We start from the raw sequence: 21,051 nt of genomic DNA, 5'->3' as shown, positions 1-21,051 counted from the left end.
GAATTTGACAGTATTAGGAATTAATTGAATGACAGCTGACAGTTTTAAAAGTCTCTTATGATCATCGAGGCTGCATTAATCTTATAAAGTGCAGTAAATGTGGTAAAAAGAGGTATATAGCGAAATGTAGGCTACTGTTTTTTTTTCTATTGTAAGGTATGTTTAAATATAATTTATCGCAGTTATCAAAGCTGTATTTCCAGCATCATTACTGCAGTCTTCAGTGTCACATGATCTTCAGAAATCATTCTAATATGCTGATTTCTGATTATTATCAGTGTTGAAAACAGTTGTGCTGCTTCATATTTTCATGGAAACTGTGCATTTAGTCAGGTTTCTCTGATGAATACGTTAAACTGCTGAATAAAAGTAATAATTACAATAATAATAATAATACTAGCGCCAAACCTTTGAATGGTACTGTATATAATATGTAAGGTAACATACAGTAGCAGTAGTATGCACAGACTTGTCGAGCTCAGTTCATGCTGTACCCATTTATATATTTATATTTGACACAAACATCTCTCTCCTGGGTGTTAGTGTACGTCCAGATTATAAACAGTCCACTAGGTGTCAGACTCACGCGGAGAGTGACTAGAAAGTCTGCTTTGTTTCGTGGAATTGAATGGAGGACAAACTCACATGTGAGCCTAGATGAGCGGAGGCTGTTTCTGAAAGATTCCTCTGTTGATACGTACAATATCATAGGATACATTATTATTCAGTTATATTTATTTATTTATTAATTTATGAAAACATTCATTAATTTATATAAACACACACACACACACACACATTGTAATGAGCGGCTCTTCCACGCGACCGCGCCTCATGAAGCACGCGCACGCACAGTCACGTGACTCAGTCAAAATGGCGGCGGGGCAACAGTGGGTGTTGGTAGAGATGGTGCAAGCTTTTTACGAGGTAACTACAACTTTATTCTTTTGTTTTTTAAATTTCAGAAATATCGACAGACTGTGTGACGTTTGCTCGTTTGAACAGCACCGCTGTATGGGCAAATGGTTGTATTTGGCGCTGTTTGACAGATAATCTCCAGTAGAGTGTTACTGTAACTCCAGGAAGTGCAGTGAACACTCACTCTCTCACCTACATACACATTTATGAGTTTATTTATTTATTTATCACCGCTACTGTAAAATCGTGATGATAATAAGAGTTATTAATTATTATCAGAGCCGGTCTTGTGTCTGTTTCCAGGTTACTGGAGTAAGAACAGCTTTAACATCATTCTGGTGTAACGTTAAATCAGTGAAAATGACTTTATTGCGGTCTATAATTAATGCTGGAGCTCTGTTTGTGTGCTTTTTGTTTGTTAAAGTGAGTGATTAAACTGTGACTGCAGTGCACAGCTTATATGAAACCGTGTGACTGCTCTAACAACATTAAAAGCGACTGATGAGACACTAATAAATAGCCAGCTTCGCTAATATTAATGAGTCGAATCTCGCCAGCACACATGCTTCTTTAAGATCTCATATAAGACATCTACATGTACAGACATCTAATAAATGATAAATTTCTCTGCTAAATGTCATTTTGATGTCCAGAGGTGAAGATTGTAGAGATGTTGCTCATCTACAGTACGTCTTCTGGTTAAAAACAAATCTAATGTGCATCAGACGTTCATTTCTTTAACTGATGCAGTTTGTGTTCTAGTCTTCTTGTTATTTTCTGTTCTAGGCTCCAGCATATCATTTGATTTTAGAAGGGATCCTCATTTTGTGGATCATCAGACTGCTGTTTTCCAAAACGTATAAACTCCAGGAGAGATCAGACCTCACAGAAAAGGTGAGAGGCACATATCACTCGTTATAATCTGTTTAATTTACAGTGTTAATTGAAGGATGTTTTCTGTATTTCTGTGGCTGTTCGGCATTCAAGTAACCTTGTACACTAGCTTTCAAAAGTTTGGGTCGATGTCATTTTTTATGTTTTTGAAAGAAGATCAAACATACAGCAAAAACAGGAATATTGAGAAGTATTATTACAGTTTAAAACAGCTGCTTTCTATGTGAATATATTTAAAAAAATATAATTTATTTCTGTGATACACATCTGTATTTTCAGCATCATTACTCCAGTCTTCAGTGTCACATGATCTTCAGAAATCATTCTAATATTCTGATTTGATGCTCAAGAAACATTTCTGATTATTCATGTTTTTGTGGAAACTGTGCTACTTTTTTTGGTTAAATGATACTTTGATAAATAAAAAGTTTAAAAGAACAGCATTAATTTGAAATGAAAATCTTTTGTAACATTATAATGGTCTTAGCTGTCATGTTTAATCACTCTTCCTGAATAAAAGTATTTTTAAAGTCTTACTGACCCCAAACATTTGAATGGTAATACACACATTTACTGAAGAATATTAAATATGGCATGTCATATTCTTCATATTTTATGTCTGTGTAAAGAAACAAACTGTCAGGATCTCTGGAACTATTTTCAGTTTCCGTTAATAAAATATTAAAGTGAATTATAAATGTTCTGTTTGTGAACTGTAGTTGGGTCATAGATGTTAAGATGTCCGCATCAAAAGAAATGTACAAAAGTGATTTTGTGTCCATAGAAAGCACATTAAATGGAAGTAAGGTTTGTATTTACAGATGTTCAGATTTTTTTTTTTATAATAGATTGTCAAAATTTGGTTGAAATAATGTTACATTGTCATTCAGTGTAACACAATATTTATGCAAAAATTCAAACAACGTGCTTATTCTGACGTGTACATATTAAAGTATCTAAAAGAATAATGGAGCATACTAAATTTTATTGTGTTTTAAATTAGTAAAAAATTCTTACTGACGAATGGGCAAAACCTAGGATAGTGGTGAATGTTAAAAATGTAAAATTACAACTCATTGGTATTTGGGGTGAAAGTAATTAGTCTTTTAATATGTCATAAATTGATTTTTGTTGTAAATGAGCCTGATGAGATTGTTACACTGAATGACATTTTACTGGGAGTCTTCTGTAAATCAGGGGAAAATGTAAGATATTTATTTTTTGCTCAGAAAAACAAAAACAAAATTGCAATTAAATAAAACAGAAAACTTTTTGCATTTTTTTTGGGAAAAACTACAACAGTTTAAAGCAGTATTACACTTTTTTTTTTATGCTTTAACACTTTTTCATCTTTGACCCAGTTACAGTATACTCTAAAACTATAAATTGATATTATTAACTTAGTTGCAGTTAACCAAACTAAAATCTGCATTAAAACAAAACAGCAAATTAATTTATAATTAACAAAAATAATTAACAAATATGTTAAATTGAATCATAATACGATTCTGGAAATCATGGAATGATAGTTATTTCGATATTCAGAAACTTATCCAAAAAGAAAATGTTAAATTGAACTTTGATTTCTGAGTCCGTGACACTTTACAATAAGCTCCTGTTAGTTGTGATTAGTTAATGCATTAATTAAAACTGACTAACAATGAGCAATACATTTGTTACAGTATTTATTACTGTTCATTTCCAGTTAATATTAGATAAGATTGTTTAAATAATATTAAAAGAAACAAATTTTGAATTTAATAATATATGAGTAAGTGTTGCATGTTAACACTAACAAAGATTAATTCAGTGTTAGTTCATGTTAGCTGATGTTAACAGCAGTCTTTCTTCATGTGCTTTATTGCTGTGTATCTCAGGAGAAAGAGGAGTTGATTGAGGAGTGGCAGCCCGAGCCGCTGGTGCCCCCCGTGTCTAAAGACCATCCTTCCCTCAACTATGATGTGGTCACGGGGTACGTCTCTGTACTTTCAGCAGCTGGAGACATTTCTGAATAAACTCAAATCAGCAGCTCTGTCTGCCGCGTGTGGAATAATACTCTCTGTGTGCTGTGCAGACGATGATGACTGAAGGACATGTTTTTCTTTTACAGGCCTCCAAGCCACAAAATCATTGTGAATGGGAAAGAGTGCATTAACTTTGCCTCATTTAACTTCCTGGGTCTGCTGGACAGCGAGCGTGTGAAGGTTTGTAGCTTTATGAGCGCAGACGCGAGTCTTCACATTCACACACACCACAGCTGCTGCTGATTGTCATGTGCAGTTTGTATTTAATGTTTATATTTGCAGAGGCTGCATTTATTTGATTAAAAACCGTAATATTGTGAAATATTATTTTAAATTAAAAAAACTGTTCTCTATGTGAATAAATTGTAATTTATTACTGTGATCAAAGCTGAATATTTGCAATCTGTTCTTGCAGTTTAAATGTTTGTACTGTCACTTTTGATCAATTGAATGCATCATTGCTTAAAGCAATTTCTTTCTTTCCAAAAAAATAAATAAAACACTTTTAAATGGTTGGTAAATAAATAAATCTGCTGTTTTGTTTCAAAGTGTTCGGCTAATATAATGGCACACAGAAACGATTAGAATTTATGATTTTCTGTTGAAGACAAAAACTTATGGTTTTTGTTCAGCACCATAAGGTACAAATTATTGACATTTTACTCAGACTTCTCAAGTTTTTAAATACAGTTCTGTAATCGTAACTTTTCAACGCGTTAACGTTTTAGTTTTTGCCAGTAAGCATGGCGCAAGCAACACCGAGGCTGTGGGTTCGATTCCCAGGGAGTTAATAAACTGATCACATGTATGTCTTTGGATGCAGAGTAAGCATCGCTTTGAATAAAAGTGTTTGCCAAATGCATAAATATAAACTCTGCACTGCTGTATATCAGATAAACCAGATGCCTTAAAGTCAACATGAATGATTTTCACAGTACTCTTCTAATGGGACATTAGAAAGATTAAAAACCTGTGTTTTTATTGGAGGAGCATGCATTGAATCGTGTAAAGTGTGACGGGGGACATGTATTGCACAAAAAAAGTAAATGAGGACTATTTTGATTTCATGAGGCTTGTTAAAGGTGGATAAATTATGGAATTCTGTTCCTGATTAAAACCTTTCCGTACATTAACCAAAGCATTAATCCGCGGAGCACCATGCATTTGTTTTCAGCTGAAGGCGTTGTTGTCGCTGAAGAAGTACGGCGTGGGGACGTGTGGACCGAGAGGCTTCTATGGGACCTTCGGTCGGTAGATTCATCGTCTCAGGTATTAGTCTCGTGTTGCTGCATCAGTTCACAGCATTGAAATGTTTCACAGATGTTCATCTGGAGTTAGAGGAGCGATTGGCCAAGTTCATGAGAACGGAGGAGGCCATTATCTACTCGTATGGCTTCGCCACCATCGCCAGTGCTATCCCAGCGTACTCCAAGAGAGGAGACATCATCTTTGTGTAAGTTCCTGCTGACGCCCAACAGGCTTTCCACAGAGATGATAAAGCGTCCTGATCTGTTGTCTCTGCTGTTTTCTCAGAGACGAGGCGGCGTGTTTCTCCATCCAGAAAGGCCTGCAGGCTTCACGCAGCTTCGTCAAACACTTCAAACACAACGATATGGAGGACCTGGAGCGGCTTCTGAAGGAGCAGGAGATCGAAGATCAGAAGGTGAGGAGGGAGTTCATCAGCTCTCACTGCTGACATCGTTAGCGGATAGTTAATTGGTCCCTAAACTGAACTGTGACGGTGTATTTTGTTAATTATTATTACTCAGTACTTGTTTATGTATTTATGTACACTGCAGCAGCAGGGCAATAAAATAAAGCATAGCTGATTTTAACGACTACAGTGAAAAGTGACTTTATCAGTTATTATAGTATTTTTCTCTCTCCATGTAAGAGAAATGTTTTTAAAAATAGAGAAAATTGTTCCTTTTTGATGCAAGATACACAAACATAAACAAACGTCTTTAGTAAAACACAGCTGAATAAAGTGCAGTAAGATTTAAGTACATTTACATGATCTCTGTACCCTAGCAAACACGCTAAAGACCTAAGCAACCGTCTAGCATTCACTCAGAGCCCATGATAGAAACAGTGCATGTCTTGTTGAGTGCAGCAGCTGTTTGTTTTATGTTTCGCTACACATGTGTCCACTCTTGTTCATTCACTGTTGTTATTGTCTGTGTGTGTTTGTAAAGAATCCACGCAAGGCGAGAGTGATCAGACGCTTCATCGTAGTTGAGGGGCTCTACATCAACACTGCAGATATCTGCCCACTACCTGACCTGGTAAGACACTTCTATTATCTCATCTGACTTTGTAGTGTTCACTAAGGAAAGCATTACTAATACTAGACTGAAAAGAAAGTAGTGTTGGATTTACTTTGAAACAAGTTTGACTCAGAAATCGAGAGTAAACTTCACTAATAATTACAAAAGCAAGTGACACTGAATTCATGAAACAGTTCTGTCATCATTTGCTCAACCTCATGTTGTTCCAAACCTGTTTTTCGTTCATCTTCGAAACACAAATGAAGATATTTAAAATGAAACCTGAGATATTTCTGCCCCTCCATTGAAAGTCTATTCAAAACATTTGTAAAGAGATGAAAATAAATCTATATGAATCAAGCACTTTAATCCAAGTCTTTATATGATCAGCAGATTTAATTTATGCTTTTATTCACATATACAGAGTATTCTTTGTAAGTTTTATGGGATTTGTATGAACAGCTAACCCTAATTATTAAACTCGGCACTTTTGTGCTACAGAGATGATTGATGCCTCGAATTGTGAGACAGATGTCATTACTTTTTTAAAAATAGGATTTCCATCATTTGGAGAATAGAAACTTACATAGACTATGTATTTACAGTACAGGTCAAAAGTTTGGAAACATTACTATTTTTAATGTTTTTGAAAGAAGTCTCTTCTGCTCATCAAGCCTGCATTTATTTGATCAAAAATACAGAAAAAAAAATTTAATATTGTGATATATTATTACAATTTAAAATAATTGTTTTTAAATTGATTATACTTTAAATTATCATTTACTTCTGTGATGCAAAGCTGAATTTTTAGGATCATTATCACATGATCCTTTAGAAATCATTCTAATATGATGATTCATTATCAAAGTTGGAAACGGTTCTGCTGCTTAATATTTTTTCAGAACATGTGATACTTTTTTAGGATACTTTGATGAATAAATAAAAAGAAGCTATGTTTTTAAAATATAAATATTTTGTAATAACAATATACACTACTGGTCAGTAATTTGGGGTCAGTAATTTTTTTTTCTTTCTTTTTTTAAATAAAATCAATACTTTTATTCAGCAAGGATGTGTTAAATTGATAAAAAGTGATAGTAAAGAAAATATATTATTAGAATTTTTTTTTATTTTGTATAAATGCAGTTATTTTTAACCTTTTATTCATCAAATATATTAGACAGCAGAACTGTTTCCAACACTCATAATAAATCAGAATATTAGAATGATTTCTAAATGATCATGTGATAGACTGGATGTTACATGTGACACTGAAGGCTGGAGTAATGATGCTGAAAATTCAGCTTTGCATCACAGGAATAAATTTTTTTTTTTTTTTTAAGTATATTCAAATAGAAAACTATTATTTTAAGTTGTAATAATATTTCACAATATTACAGTTTTTTCTGTATTTTTGATCAAATAAATGCAGGCTTGATGAGCAGAAGAGACTTCTCTCAAAAACATTAAAAATAGTAATGTTTCCAAACTTTTGACCTGTACTGTATATGTGTATATCATTCACCAAGAACACATTAAAAGTAGTCAGAACACTGTGTAGTTTTACATTAAAATAGCACTGTTGATGCATTGCACTGGCTGCATTTTCCACATGCACTGCATCTTTCAGGTGAAGCTGAAGTACAAATATAAAGTCCGGATCTTTCTGGAGGAGAGCATGTCTTTTGGAGTGCTTGGGGAACACGGAAGAGGAGTCACAGAGCATTTTGGGGTCAACGTACGTAATGGCTAGAACAGAAACGTCTCTAAAGTTTCAGGAGCTCGGCTGTAGATACTGATTCAGAAAAGATGACATGTCTGTTTAATTTCAGATTGATGATATCGACCTCATAAGTGCCAACATGGAGAATGCGCTGGCGTCCATCGGAGGCTTCTGCTGTGGACGATCCTTCGTTATTGATCATCAGGTACGACTACAAAATAACAAAACCCATCTGCACCATCATGCATACTTTTAAAATGACAGTTTATTCCAGGTATATTCAGCGTAGTGTCTACTATAGCGTTAGCTTCTGTGGCTTGCTGTTCATCTTCCCACAGACAGTCATTTTGACTCTCGGTGTACATTGGTGAATGGGAGAGAAATGTCCCTTTTAATCAGTATTTTTGATATTTGAAGTTGGGTTTGTCTTTGTATTGAGATTTTATGAGACGAATGTGTATTTTACACACTCTCAGCAGTCTGGTGCTGTGATTCGAAAGGTTTTCTGGTTATTGTTTAAATGATCAAAAGAAGTTTCTTTTGAAGTGTTTCTGTACATATGGTTTCTATATTCTGGAGATAAAACTGTAATTATACACACATGCGTTTTTATATCTGGACGTAAGAGCACAATTATCCTCATGTAAGCTATAGTCACTGAAATGTGATCCAGATCTCTGGAAAAGCTGAAGCTCTTGCTCTTCCTGTTTGTTGAATAGATCTGTTTCTTGACTATCTAAGGGCTGGTAATCGTCGGGAATCTTCTGATAAGACGTCACTTCACTTGAGTTGCTGTATGATGCTTTATATGCCATCCTCTTTACATACGAGTTTTTATTCTTGTCCTTGTCTATTTGACTTTCATATTACTTGATTTGCGACTCACACGGATCATATCAGATGTGAAGGAAGTGAATCCACACGCTGTATTTAAATGCATGTGGAGCATTAATAATCTGAGCAGCATGTGCAGCGTTTGCAGATTTTCATTCAGACTTAAAGTCTTGAATTACATAATGAATATCATAGCAGCTAGCGGCGATTACAAGACCAACTTCAAAGACTTTATATAAATATAGCATTAAAATAAAAAATTAAGTAATGCTTTATTTTAAGGTGTCCTTGTTACATGTACTTACTATTATAATAACAATAATTGTGCATAATTACATGCAAGTAATCTTAATCCTAATCATATAGTAAGTACATGTAGTTAATTAATATTATTTGGTACTTAAATGTATAACTACAGTGTAACAAAGACACCTTAAAATAAAGTGTAACCAAAAAACTTACAATTCCCTTAGAACATATAAACATATAAAGAAATATTTTAATATGGCAGTGGATTAAAGGCCTTGATTCTTGTTTGGCACTGACACGGTCCATTTTATTGCCTAATTACTTTGAAAAATGACCCTTAAGACTCAAAAATCAGTAACTTACTGCGATAACCTGCAGCTTGGTGTGAAGATCAAGTAGAGTCCAAATTTGGTGAAGATTTGACAATTTGTATGTTTGACTCGGCACGGAAAGTTATAAACGTATTTATAATTTTATCATTTTACCAGTTTTTTCATGGAAGCCCATCACCACCACTGATTTATTTATTTTTTTATTAAAAAATGAAATTGTGACTTTTTTTTCTCAAAATTCTGACTTTTTTGTATACTTGCATAGTTTTTCCACCACTGTCTCCGAACGTTTCATGTCCAAATCATTGTGGCCCACCAAGTTTTGTTTAAATACAATAACATGTTGTGTAGCCTTAAGATGGATCCTTGCTTGCCTTCTAAAGAAGACTTTCTGTTTCCCATCATTATTACACTCAGAACTGAATGTGAATGTGTTTTTTTATGTTGTCAGCGTCTGTCGGGTCAGGGTTACTGTTTCTCAGCGTCTCTTCCACCCATGCTGGCCTCTGCTGCTATTGAAGCTCTCAACATCATGGAGGAAGATCCAGGTAACAGCATCTACATTCACAAAAACTAATGCATTTTACCTTCTTCAGTCATTTAGTATATCATTAGCATTTTGGATTTGCCAAAACTACCTCCTTATATATATATATACACACACGCGCTGACACATACTTTCAGATAGAAAATGGACATTATTTTTTAGCTGTATTTGCTAGGCCAGCATCACTTGTACTGTGGCACAGTGATTATTCCAGCACAGCGTCAGTTGTTTGTCTCTGAATGAATGAATGAATGAATGAATGAATGAATGAATGAATGAATGAATGAATGCATGTTGTGAGACTGTAGTCAGACTTTCAGTGGGAGTAGAGTGGAGGTCAGCTGATTCCAGCACGTCACATTAGTGTGTATGTGTGTGTGTGTGTGTGTGTGTGTGTGTGTGTGTGTGTGTGTGTGTGTGTGTGTGTGTGTGTGTGTGTGTGTGTGTGTGGATTGAGACCAGCCTCACTCATGCCAACATCAGCTCATTATAAACCCAGCCTGGATCTTTTGATCTCTGTTGCATAGTTTTAGGCCGAAAACATACTCCATGCAAAACAAATCACTTTTTTAATTTAAAGAATATACAAATATTCTTTAGATATCTGTCAAAATAAGTGCTTAGGACACTTACTGGCCAAACTGAAAATTGTATTTATTTAAAAATGCCAATATGTGACCCTGGAGCACAAAAGCAGTCTTAAGTCTCTGGGGTATATTTGTAGCAATAGCCAAAAATGTACATTGTATCTGTCAAAATGATTGATTTTTCTTTTTATGCCAAATTCATTCGGATATTAAGTAAAGATCATGTTCCATGAAGATATTTTGTAAATTTCCTACTGTAAATATATCAAAACTTAATTTTTGATTAGTAATATGCACTGCTAAGAATTCATTTGGACAACTTTAAAGGTGATTTTCTCAATATTTCGAAAAATTGACCTTTTTGTGGTCCTGGGTCACACGTGTGTAAACTACTCAGTAACAGTCCTCAGTACTGAAGAGGGTCATATAGTTTTCTCAAAATGTCTGCACCATTAAAATATACTGTGAGTGTTATTGTTCAGATCAATAATGATCTGAATCTTTTGAATGCAACCGCACGTGAAGTTTAGTTTAATTAAACTACATGCATTCACTCTCTTGTGTAGAGCCTGCTTTGGGCAGAACTTCACATTAATTGTAGTATTTTTTCATTTTCTCTCACAGGCATTTTCAGGGTTCTGCAGGATAAGTGCAAACACGTCCACAAAGCACTACAAGGGCAAGTCCAATTTACTTCCTTTTTTCCACGAGAGAAAAGGGAATGTAAATTTTTTTTAATATTTTTTTTATTTGTGGTGGATTTTGGTGTGTTGTTCGTTGTTGTGTGAGTTTTTTTGTGATTTTTGTTGTGTTTTCTGGGGGTGTAGGTGGTTGGAGGTGGTTTGGGTGCTGTTATTTACTTGTATTTGGATGAAGGTTGAGGATAGATAAGGGTTGAGATGAGGTTGCTCCGAGCCATTGTTGATTACGTACGTTAAACCAGCAGATCATAGACAAGTCAGCTGTCTCAGTTGTGGTTATCATATGGCATATGGTTTCTGAAAAACATTACAAAATCTCATCGACCCCAAGCTTTTAAACAGTATATGGTTGGACACATGGACTTAAAAAGAGAGATTCCTGACGGCAGCCAAAGGAGATATTACTGTCTACAGTGCATTGTTGCCAATATGCATAAAATGAAATTCACACAATATTAAAATGAAATGAAATTGCTACACAACATTTACTTCAAAATTGATTAAAAAAAATAAATCTGACTATGTCTGCACAGTATATGGGTCCATCAGTAGTTGAGAACCACAATGCAAAGTGAAATTTAATAAAACATCAATGTAGGATTCTTCAATGCTCAATAAATAATTAAATATTTATATTAATAACTACAGTGAACAATCACACACATTTATTAAAGGATATAAAAATGTACATTTTGAATTCCCGTTGACATTGAAAAGCACTGTTAATGCTGTGTAAGTACTTTAAAAATAGTCTCTTATTTTTTGTCCTTTCTGTAGAGTATGGACAGACAGATCGCGCTCACTTTGGCTCGATACCTGGAGAAAGAAGAGCGATTTCTTCCACCGCCGAGGTGATTCGCTGGAAACTATCCCATCGATAAAAGCACATCATGCTTTGCTGTGAAACTGATGTTTTTGCACGTGTGTGTCCTCAGCATCAGAGTCGTGGTGACTGTTGAGCAGACGCAGGAGGAGATCGAGAGAGCAGCGCAGTGCATTCGAGAAGCAGCTGTGAAGATCCTGAAATGATGACCGATCATGACATGACAGCGAGAGCATCCCGCCTGATGGCTCGGTGACCTTTGACCCTGAAGACCTCAAGTGCACACAACTCCACTGGATGCATACACTGATTGAACCTGTTTGTATTATATTTATGTTTCCATAGCTGCTGTACAGATAATGTTGATTATTTTAGTCTTCATTTCACATTGAAATAAATGCAGAGCTGGTTCTTCACGCTGTTTGCGGTTGGTGTGCACCATCAAACCTATTTATGTTGTGTTCAATGCCTTGAATAATGATGGGAGATCTTGACTATAATCAACAATAAATATGCCATAAAAAAAGAACAATTATTTTATATGTAAAGTCAGTTTTTATATACACTAATAATTACATTCCTTTGTTGCCTTTGACCAAAGAGTAGCTTCTTTACTACATGAGGATCCTTTCACAATGTTTATGCACTGCATATTGACTTTTTTTTTTTTTTTTATCCATGCATTCTGAATAATGCAGTTATTCTTATTTGACTCTTGCATTGTGCATTGTGAGTGTTCTGGGTCAATAGCAAATGCTTGCACACACTTGAGAGAGATCCAATATGATCTGGTTTAGGTTCTGTGATTGACATTATATCAAAATGTAACATTGTTTTCAAACAAATTTCAAGAATAAAAATCATTTCAGACTTTAAATAGGAATGTTGCATTGGTTTTTATCATATTTTTTATCTCCAAGCATGAATTGCCTGCAGAATCATATCTGAAGCTTGCTTCACACAGTCTACTTCATGCTTTCTGTCATCTGATTGATAGCTTATACTGTTTTAGCATGTAGAAGGTGTTTTAGTATAATTGTACAGGCGTCCAAACTCTGCTTATGGTTCATGTTTTGTTTTGTTTTTACTGTGAAATCTGATTTTAAGAAAGCAAATAGCAACTGAGGTTTACTTAATCATCCAGATGTTATTTAAAAAATAATAATCATTTTAAAAGGTTAATGTAACATTTATTTGTTCATCTCTCAATCATCATTGTATTGCATTGCATTGATTATTTTTTGGTCATTAAACGAAGCATTTAAATATCATCTTATTAATACATATGAATAAGAAATATAGAGTGACAACAGATATTGATATAATTTAATATAAAGTAGTGCTATACTGTTATAAAGATCTCATTATATCTGAATTTCATCTTACGTTTTGGCATTTTTAGGCCTCTGAATAAAATTGTTATTTTTAGATTTTGTCTAAAGTTTCACTAAACTGTTCAATAATAATAATAATAATAATAAAAGATTTGTCTTTATTATTATGTCATGATTTACAGGGCATACAATGCTGATTTGTTGCTCATTTCTTATTATCAGTTGCGAGGCTTATTCCTTTGTGGAAACTGATACATTTTTCCAGGATTCTTTAATGAATAGAAGGTTCAAATGAAGATTTATTTTAAAAAATATATTTTTATAACGATGTAAACGCCTTTACTGTCACCTTTGATGAATTTGGTGTATCCTTACTGGGGGGAAAAATAAATAAATATATATATATATATAAATAAAATCTCAAACCTATTCACCAGCCAGTAGGAGTCGTGTTTTTTCAACCTTATCAAACTTCCAGGCTCATTTCCAAATCACTAATCCTACTATGGCTAGAAATTCCTGCTCACCTTCGTGGCGCGTCGTGACACGTGACCTCTTTAATATTCATTAGCGAATCAACGTGTGCGTTTCAGCCAATCAAGCGGTCCTGATGAGTGAGTGTCATGAATATTCATGAGCTGCGCCTTTGTCGTAGTAGGATTCGCAAATTCGCTTCCCTCCCTCGGGATGAATCCGTCCCAAGTCCAGAGGAGCGGGAGTTACTCGCTCGCTTTTCCATTAGGAGGCAGTTTCGGGACACTTGGACAGGACCAGCGGTCGACGAGCACCTTTCGATAGAGCGGGATGAAACGCGCTATTCTTCTGCAAACGAACCATCAAAAAGAGTTTCATTCACTGCACACTTGAGACAGAACGCGCTTTGTTCGCACGCGCAACACTCGCTCATCGCTCGCGCAGGGAGAGATCTGGAAGTTGCCTCGCGCGGATTCCCGAATCCAGCTGCGCCAGAGCAGTGCTCCCTGGAAGGATGTGTTTACCAGGGATTACAGCTGGAGCTCGTCTGTTGCTGATATCCGTCCTCCTCACAACATTCACACACGCAGGTAAGACTTTCCTGGGGTTTCCTTGAGCGTTTTATGACGTGAACGCACTGTTTTTGCGCTTGCAGAAATAACATTTTATTGCACGAAATCAAAATCAGATTAGAGTCTAAGAGTCGAAGCAAAAATAAAAGAAGAGTTTTTGCTTAAACATGTTTATTCAAACCAATGCATTTTTAATTGAAGTGGATGAAATCAGAGTAAACTTTGTATTCCAGTCCCATCTTTCTGGAAATGTGAGATGATTTATTATCACCTGCATGTGAATATGAGTTTTGTCATATTTATCATTTCTCATTCATTCCTGAATGCATCCCAACGAAAGCAGATCCAGTTCATCTTGTGTGTGCACATTTGCTCCACTTTGATCTCAACTCAACTGTTCCCTGAAATCAAGTTCGCTCAGTGTTACACCAGAGCCGTCGGGTTTGTTTGTTGAAACTGGATGTTGATAATCAGATGCATATTTTGGGAGTGATTTCTTGTTAATTCGTTTTCCTCCCTGCAGGGTGGAGGGTGACAGATGTTGAGATCTCCTGGTTTGAATTTGCGCTCTTTTTTTGGCCATTTGGCCGGAGTTTAAAGGGGGATGGGACGTTCATGGGGTCTCCTGCCAGCTTTATCACCCTGTGCTCGAGACTGTGGGCCTGGAGCAGAGGAAAGAGTTGAGCTCATTGATTAGGTGCTCGTGCATGAACAGCACCACGTGACTGAATCTGGTTCATCATCCTAGCGATCGCAAGCCTTTGAGTTCAAACCCCAGCTCTCACCTCCGACCGGCGTAGGGTCGTTCACAAGAACGCATTTGTGCGTTTATAAACGTGAGAAGCAGGAAAGTGGATTAAAAATCACAAGGTGTATAGACGCGTTCTTTTTTTGTAAAGCGCTGTTTTTTTAAGAACGTAATTTACGCACGACGCGTTTTCGCGATTTTATTTTAAAATTGTTTTAAATCTGTACAAATACAGATTTAAATAAAATAAGAAATAGAAACAAAGTTAAACAAATCGGTTCAGTGTTTAAAATATTAACATTTCACAGCTTGTTTTTCGGTATTATTGAAAATACATCGTTTCAAAGCAGCTTTACAGGCAATCACGATGCTACTGTTTATATCTTAATATCTTCATTCTTAATAGTCACATTTTGCAAATTAGAACTAATGGTTTTTATTGCAAAAATGCAAGCCATCACAGTTGAAATTTGCTAATAGTATATCGCATGTTGTGTAAATGCGAACGAAGTTGAACTTTCGACTTGAATCAAAGAGCTGTGCAATAAGTTGCAATAAAATAAAAAATCTGGAAATCTGGCAGCAGGATTATTGTAGTTAACTCAAACTGTAAATAAAATTAAAACAATGAAAAGCATTTTTGTTACTTAAAATAAAATAAACAAAATATAAACTATTTCTTCATATTTATATATGTATATATAACCTGATTAAAAAATTTAATAAATACTATACTAAAATAAACTGTCGGGCAGTTGAGACTTGTTATATAGTATCACTTTGTGCGAATGTAATGTAAGCAGATAAAGTTGGATGTAAAATATGCCCAACTTTATATAAAGAGCTGTGCGATAAAACGGGTTACATTTTGTAAAGATCTAAACAATCAGACTGTCGGCGCCCCTACTGGGGAGGAAAAAAACAGCTAAAATCATCCGAAGCTGGTTTAAGTTGGTTTTAGCTGGTCTCCCAGCCTGACCAGCTAAAGAAGTGGTCTGAAACCCTCTAAAAGCAGCCGGCAGACCAGCTAAAACCAGCTAGTTTAACAGTCTTCAGTGGGTTTCATTCTTTCTGCCTCCATCACCCTCTGGATTGGCTCATCTTCAGTCTTGATGGGGGTGGCTGTGTTTCTGCTGTCCGCAGGAAGTTCAGCTCTTCTGACTCACACTTTCAACCATCACAAAGGTGTTGGAGACCTTCAGCAAGCCCATTGACATGCAAATTGATTCACTTGCTAATAAGAGCCCCTGCAGCCCCAGACAACTGAATCAGCTTCAAACAATGCAGAGGCTTGACTGAGTATGGGCTTGTGTTTTAAACAGTCAAGTCTTTATTTGCACTGTAATGCCTCCTCCTTTGAGCTTAATGCCTGCTCCTTTGAGCCATTTGCATATTTACACTTTTAAGTTTTTGGAAGTTAATGCTCAATGAATGTGTTAATCATTAAAAAACAAAAGGGTTGGTGTAAGCTGTACTCTGCATCAGGGCTTTTCAAACTAGTTTATGCCTCAGGCCCCCCTCAAAATATCATGACACTAATTCTAATATATATATATATATATATATATAATATATATATATATATATATATATATATATACAGGGAAATGCAGTCGTTGTCCTGTTTTATGCCTGTCTGTCTGTCTGTCTGTCTGTCTGACTGTCTGTCTGTCTGTCGACCCCATCGGCAGCGCTGCTGTGATATGAGCTGGATGTGTTTGTAGAGTTACTCAGAGTTCAGTCAGTTAATCCAGACTTGACCAGGGCAAGAGAAAATCTTCAAAGCGCCCATCATAAAAAAAGAGCGCGGTAAGGCAGCTGATCCTTTAATACTTTAGAAAAGAGCCCATTTAGCCATGAGAAAGACCTCGTCAATTATTAGTGTGTGTGGAAATATACCCTTGTACACCTTGATGTTAGTCATCCAGTTCTGCAGTACCTCTGTAACCTTTACTGAACATACATACCTCTTCTGTAATATTAACCAGGTATTTATATTAAAAGTGTTTACCATAAACAAAGCAATATTGAGGACATCAAAAAATAAATAAATGATAATTCTATACTGTATATGCTGTTTGGTGTGAGTATGTTTTTATCATGCTTTTAAAAGAAGTCTCTTCTGGTCACCAAGGCTGCATTTATATGCTTAAAAAATCAAAAACAGTAAAAATGGTAATATTGTGAAAAATTATAACAATTTAAAATAAATTATTTTCATTTGAATGTTAAAATGTAATTGATTCCTGTGATCAAAGCTGTATTTTCAGCATCATTACTCCAGTGTCACACGATCCTTCAGAAATCATTTTAATATGCTGATCTGTGCTGTTTATTATTTTTGTGGAAACTGTGATTATTTTTCAGGCTTTGTTCATGAATAAATTTAAAAGAAGTGTTTATTTGACTCTTTTTTTTTTGTAGCAATGTAGAAGTCTTTACTGTCACCTTTAATCAATTTAATGCGTCCTTGCTGAATAAAAGTATTAATTTCCCAAAAAACAAACAAAAACAAACTAAGCTTACTGAAGTTTTGAATGCAGTGTAAGTTGAAACAATATATGTTTTAATTAAAGAAAGGAAGGAACAAATGAGGAAACAAATATGTCTAATTATACTGAATATTTCTTTATATACTTTTGAATATTTCTAAATAAAATGTATTGTATAGGAATGGCTGATATACTTTGGTTAGGATTCATATCATGCACTTTATACTGTATAGGGTTTATACTGTGTATTTATAATAAGTGACCAGTAAAAATGGACAGATCAAGACTAGTATTAAAAATGCCTTTATCCATTTGCAAGATAACAACAAATGAGGAAAACTGAAATGAGTTTTAGTGGAGTGATGAATGGTCACCAGTGGGTCTTCCTGAAGAAGACGAGGTGTTTGGATCATAAAGATCTCAGCAGTGCGTCATCAGGAAACCTGATCCATGCGGAGCCATGAAAACAGTTCATGGTGGATGATGCTGCTGACTGATGAAAACACAGCGAATGAACGCACACACTGTGACTCGTTCGAAAGTTCAGTGAGAGTTTTGGTTTAAATTAAATACTTTTATCCAGAAAAAGACATTTATGATGTGTCCTATAGATTTCTATTTCAAATAAATGCCCTTCTTTTGAACTTTCGATTAATGAAAGAGTCCTGAATAAAATGTATCCCAGTTTTCACTGTGAGTATTGATCAGCACAGCTGTTTTCAACACTTTCTGAGCAGCGGATCAGTATATTAAAATGATTTCTGAAGGATCACGTGTCACTGAAGACTAGAGGAATGATGCAGAAAATACAGCAATAAATTACACTTTAAAATACTTTCAAAAAGAACTGTAATAATATTTCAGAATTTTACTTTATGAAATAATTGCAGCCTTGATGAGCGGAAGAGACTTCTTTCAAAAACATTAAAAAATCTCATCAACCCCAAACTTTTGAACAGTTATATGCAATCTAAGGTGCTTTGTATAAAAGCATCTGTCAGTGCATAAATGTAATGCGATGTCAAGTTCTTTGACTTTATTGCAAAGAAGTTAGTAGCTTTGTATAAAGAAACATGATGTAATAACAAAGTGATTTATTTTATTTATTTATTTGCTGAATCATGCCGTAAAATGCATTATGCTTCATGGTTATTAGGCCATCCACTTTATGACATGATGACAGATTTGTCTTGCATGCTGTTTTATGCATTAGTACATTAAGAGCATGACTTCACTCCACACTGCTCCTCTTAGCAGCATGAAAGCTGTTTTTCATATTCTGATTCAGGTCAGTGACACACACGAGAAAGACGTTTATGGCTTTACCTGTGTAATCTTTAACATATTTCTCCATTCTTCCTCCTTCCTCGGTCACATTAATCTCACTCTTGCTCGACCTAATGCTCGTGTTTTTATGCATTAGCCTTAAAAAATGGAAAAAGAATCGCCCTTGAGCCATTGATTGATACTGGTTATTAAACCATATTAAAGTTTTAAAAGTATTTAAAAGTTGTTGTTTTTTTCAGTGCTTTTTCATACATTTTGATTTAATGTGCATGTAATTATGAACATTATGCACAATTAACTAAGCAGTTTGTTGTTCTCCTAATTTTGCTGAATCAGATTTCTGGCATAAAATGAACCAGACGTTTTGTATTCTATTCTGGATTTTACCTCTTATAGACAAGAAATGGCTCTCTGTAGATTAGCACATGAAAAATAAATGAGATTATGTAAATTTGAAATCAGTGCTACAATGATAATAGTATATATGTATATATATTAACAATAAGAAAAGAAAAGACGAATAGTGATTCGTAACAACCTTTTAAACACGTCTTTGTTTTGCAAAGTTGTGTCCCAGCTAGACAATCAGATTGAAAATAATCAGATCTAATAATTATAAAACCCATGGAATAATAATAAATAAATAAAAAAGGTGATTGTGACTTTTTCTCTCACATTTCTGACTTTATAGCTCACAATTTGAGAAAATAAGTCAGAATTGCGAGATGTTACCTCTGAGTTCATTTGTTGCAATTCTGACTATTATTTTTTATCTTTTTCTCAGAAATGCGTCTGAATTATGAGATAAAGTCTCAGTTACCTTTTTTATTTTTTATTCTTGGCAGAAACAGGTTTCCATGGATAATGGCCTAATTTTCAAGTTAGTTTTTTTTTTTTTTGTATTTTTTTTTACAAAAGCTAGGTTAAGTAATTTAAATTTTCCATTATTTTGTTCCATTCCTTTATTTTTGTGGCCATCAGTGGACTATATATCTGCTGGGATTTTTCATCAGGCGTATCTTCAGCAGTGTGATAAATGGTTTCGCCGCTGTGTGCCAAACATGTTCTGGGATTATTCTTTCCAAGCGCCTGTCGCTGGACGTCTGAAGTCAGTGTGACTCCCACACCTATGATTTCCTCTGACCCCGATTCGTCCGAACGCCACATTAAACCAACAAGGTGACATTTTTCCAGAGCCCACCCAGTGTTAGATCAGGAATAGACTTTAACGTTGAGCAGAGCCTCAGTACTTCAGCACTAATCTCTTCTTGGAGGAGAAGGACATTCATGTGGTTGCCTTCTGTTGGAAAATTGGCCTGCGTCTCTGTCTCTGGTGCCACTCTGCTGCTTATTTTGGAGTTGTTATTTTTTTCCTCTTTGCATGACCGATAAAAATAGATGATCAGACAAAAAGCAAACTGCTTATTCATGCTTATACGTATTGATATGTCAGCACTGAGCTGTGTTTTTCATTAGAGATACTAGCTGCATACCAGACCTGGATCACATACTTGGATTTATCAACTTGTGCTGCAGAACAGAGTTTTATGCAGTTTATTCAGAAGATTATTGGTTCTACTATCAGTGCACTGAATATATCTCCTGATATATTTCAAGGAAAACTGACAAGCAAACAGACGTGATTTCATTTTTGAACAAAAGCTGTCCAAAACTAAGGTGTTTAATTTTGGTGGTTTGAAACTGCTCGCTTGCGCCTGGTTTGGACATGTTACTCTCAAAGGTTCACTGTTACTCTATAAAGCCTGCTGATACACAAATGTGTAATGATGACGGAGAGCTCGAAGCCGCTTCACTCCGTAACTGTTCAAGCACAAGCTCTGGCAGGAACTTCTGTCAGTGCATTGGACATTTGAGTCTGAGGAATGAAACTGTACCTATAAAACATAGCACGTTTTATTTAGTCCAAATTTTAATGGAACAGACATATTTGGTTAGGTGTGTCCTGCTGGGCAAAGTACAGGGAAAACCAGCTGTGCGCCTCCATAAATACCACTTGATGTGTTTAGATGAGGAAATTGCCGATCCTCTAGCTGATGTGTTTTCAGAAACTGTAAGAAACTGCCTTTAATCTAGTGCCTTGTAAGATGTTAATCAACAGGACTTGTTTGTGCATGAGCATTGCTGTGTGTGTGTGTGTGTGTGTGTGTGTGTGTGTGTGTGTGTGTGTGTGTGTGTGTGTGTGTGTGTGTGTGTGTGTGTGCCTGCAGGCCATGTTGGCAGTCTT

General features: G+C 35.3%; 2 protein-coding genes and 1 long non-coding RNA gene across 3 annotated transcripts in view; all 3 read left to right on the top strand.

Moving 5' to 3' along the window:
* Nucleotides 1-775: 775 nt before the first annotated feature.
* LOC109107604 (serine palmitoyltransferase 1) lies at nucleotides 776-11,256 on the top strand. The gene is made up of 13 exons (XM_042764540.1): nucleotides 776-927; nucleotides 1,705-1,812; nucleotides 3,690-3,784; nucleotides 3,923-4,016; nucleotides 5,011-5,083; nucleotides 5,157-5,289; nucleotides 5,370-5,499; nucleotides 6,032-6,121; nucleotides 7,734-7,841; nucleotides 7,936-8,031; nucleotides 9,693-9,789; nucleotides 11,000-11,098; nucleotides 11,252-11,256. The coding sequence occupies exons 1-13, from the start codon at nucleotides 805-807 to the stop codon at nucleotides 11,254-11,256; spliced, it is 1,251 nt and encodes a 416-aa protein (XP_042620474.1). The 5' UTR covers nucleotides 776-804.
* Nucleotides 11,257-11,267: 11 nt separating this feature from the next.
* Nucleotides 11,268-12,776, top strand: LOC122146369. The gene is made up of 3 exons (XR_006160932.1): nucleotides 11,268-11,304; nucleotides 11,854-11,927; nucleotides 12,012-12,776. It is a non-coding gene; the product is annotated as an uncharacterized LOC122146369 (long non-coding RNA).
* Nucleotides 12,777-13,909: 1,133 nt separating this feature from the next.
* Nucleotides 13,910-21,051, top strand: part of LOC109089516 (tyrosine-protein kinase transmembrane receptor ROR2-like) — a 68,277-nt gene continuing 61,135 nt past the window's right edge. The window contains exon 1 of the mRNA XM_042764581.1: nucleotides 13,910-14,297. Coding sequence (XP_042620515.1) covers nucleotides 14,222-14,297 — 76 coding nt within the window. The 5' untranslated portion in view covers nucleotides 13,910-14,221. The remainder of the gene's footprint in view (nucleotides 14,298-21,051) is intronic.

This window comes from Cyprinus carpio, chromosome A10 (assembly GCF_018340385.1).
Source record: "Cyprinus carpio isolate SPL01 chromosome A10, ASM1834038v1, whole genome shotgun sequence".
Taxonomy (NCBI): domain Eukaryota; kingdom Metazoa; phylum Chordata; class Actinopteri; order Cypriniformes; family Cyprinidae; genus Cyprinus; species Cyprinus carpio.
The sequence above is the reverse complement of the archived record's forward strand: the minus strand, read 5'-3'. Positions and strand labels throughout refer to the sequence as shown.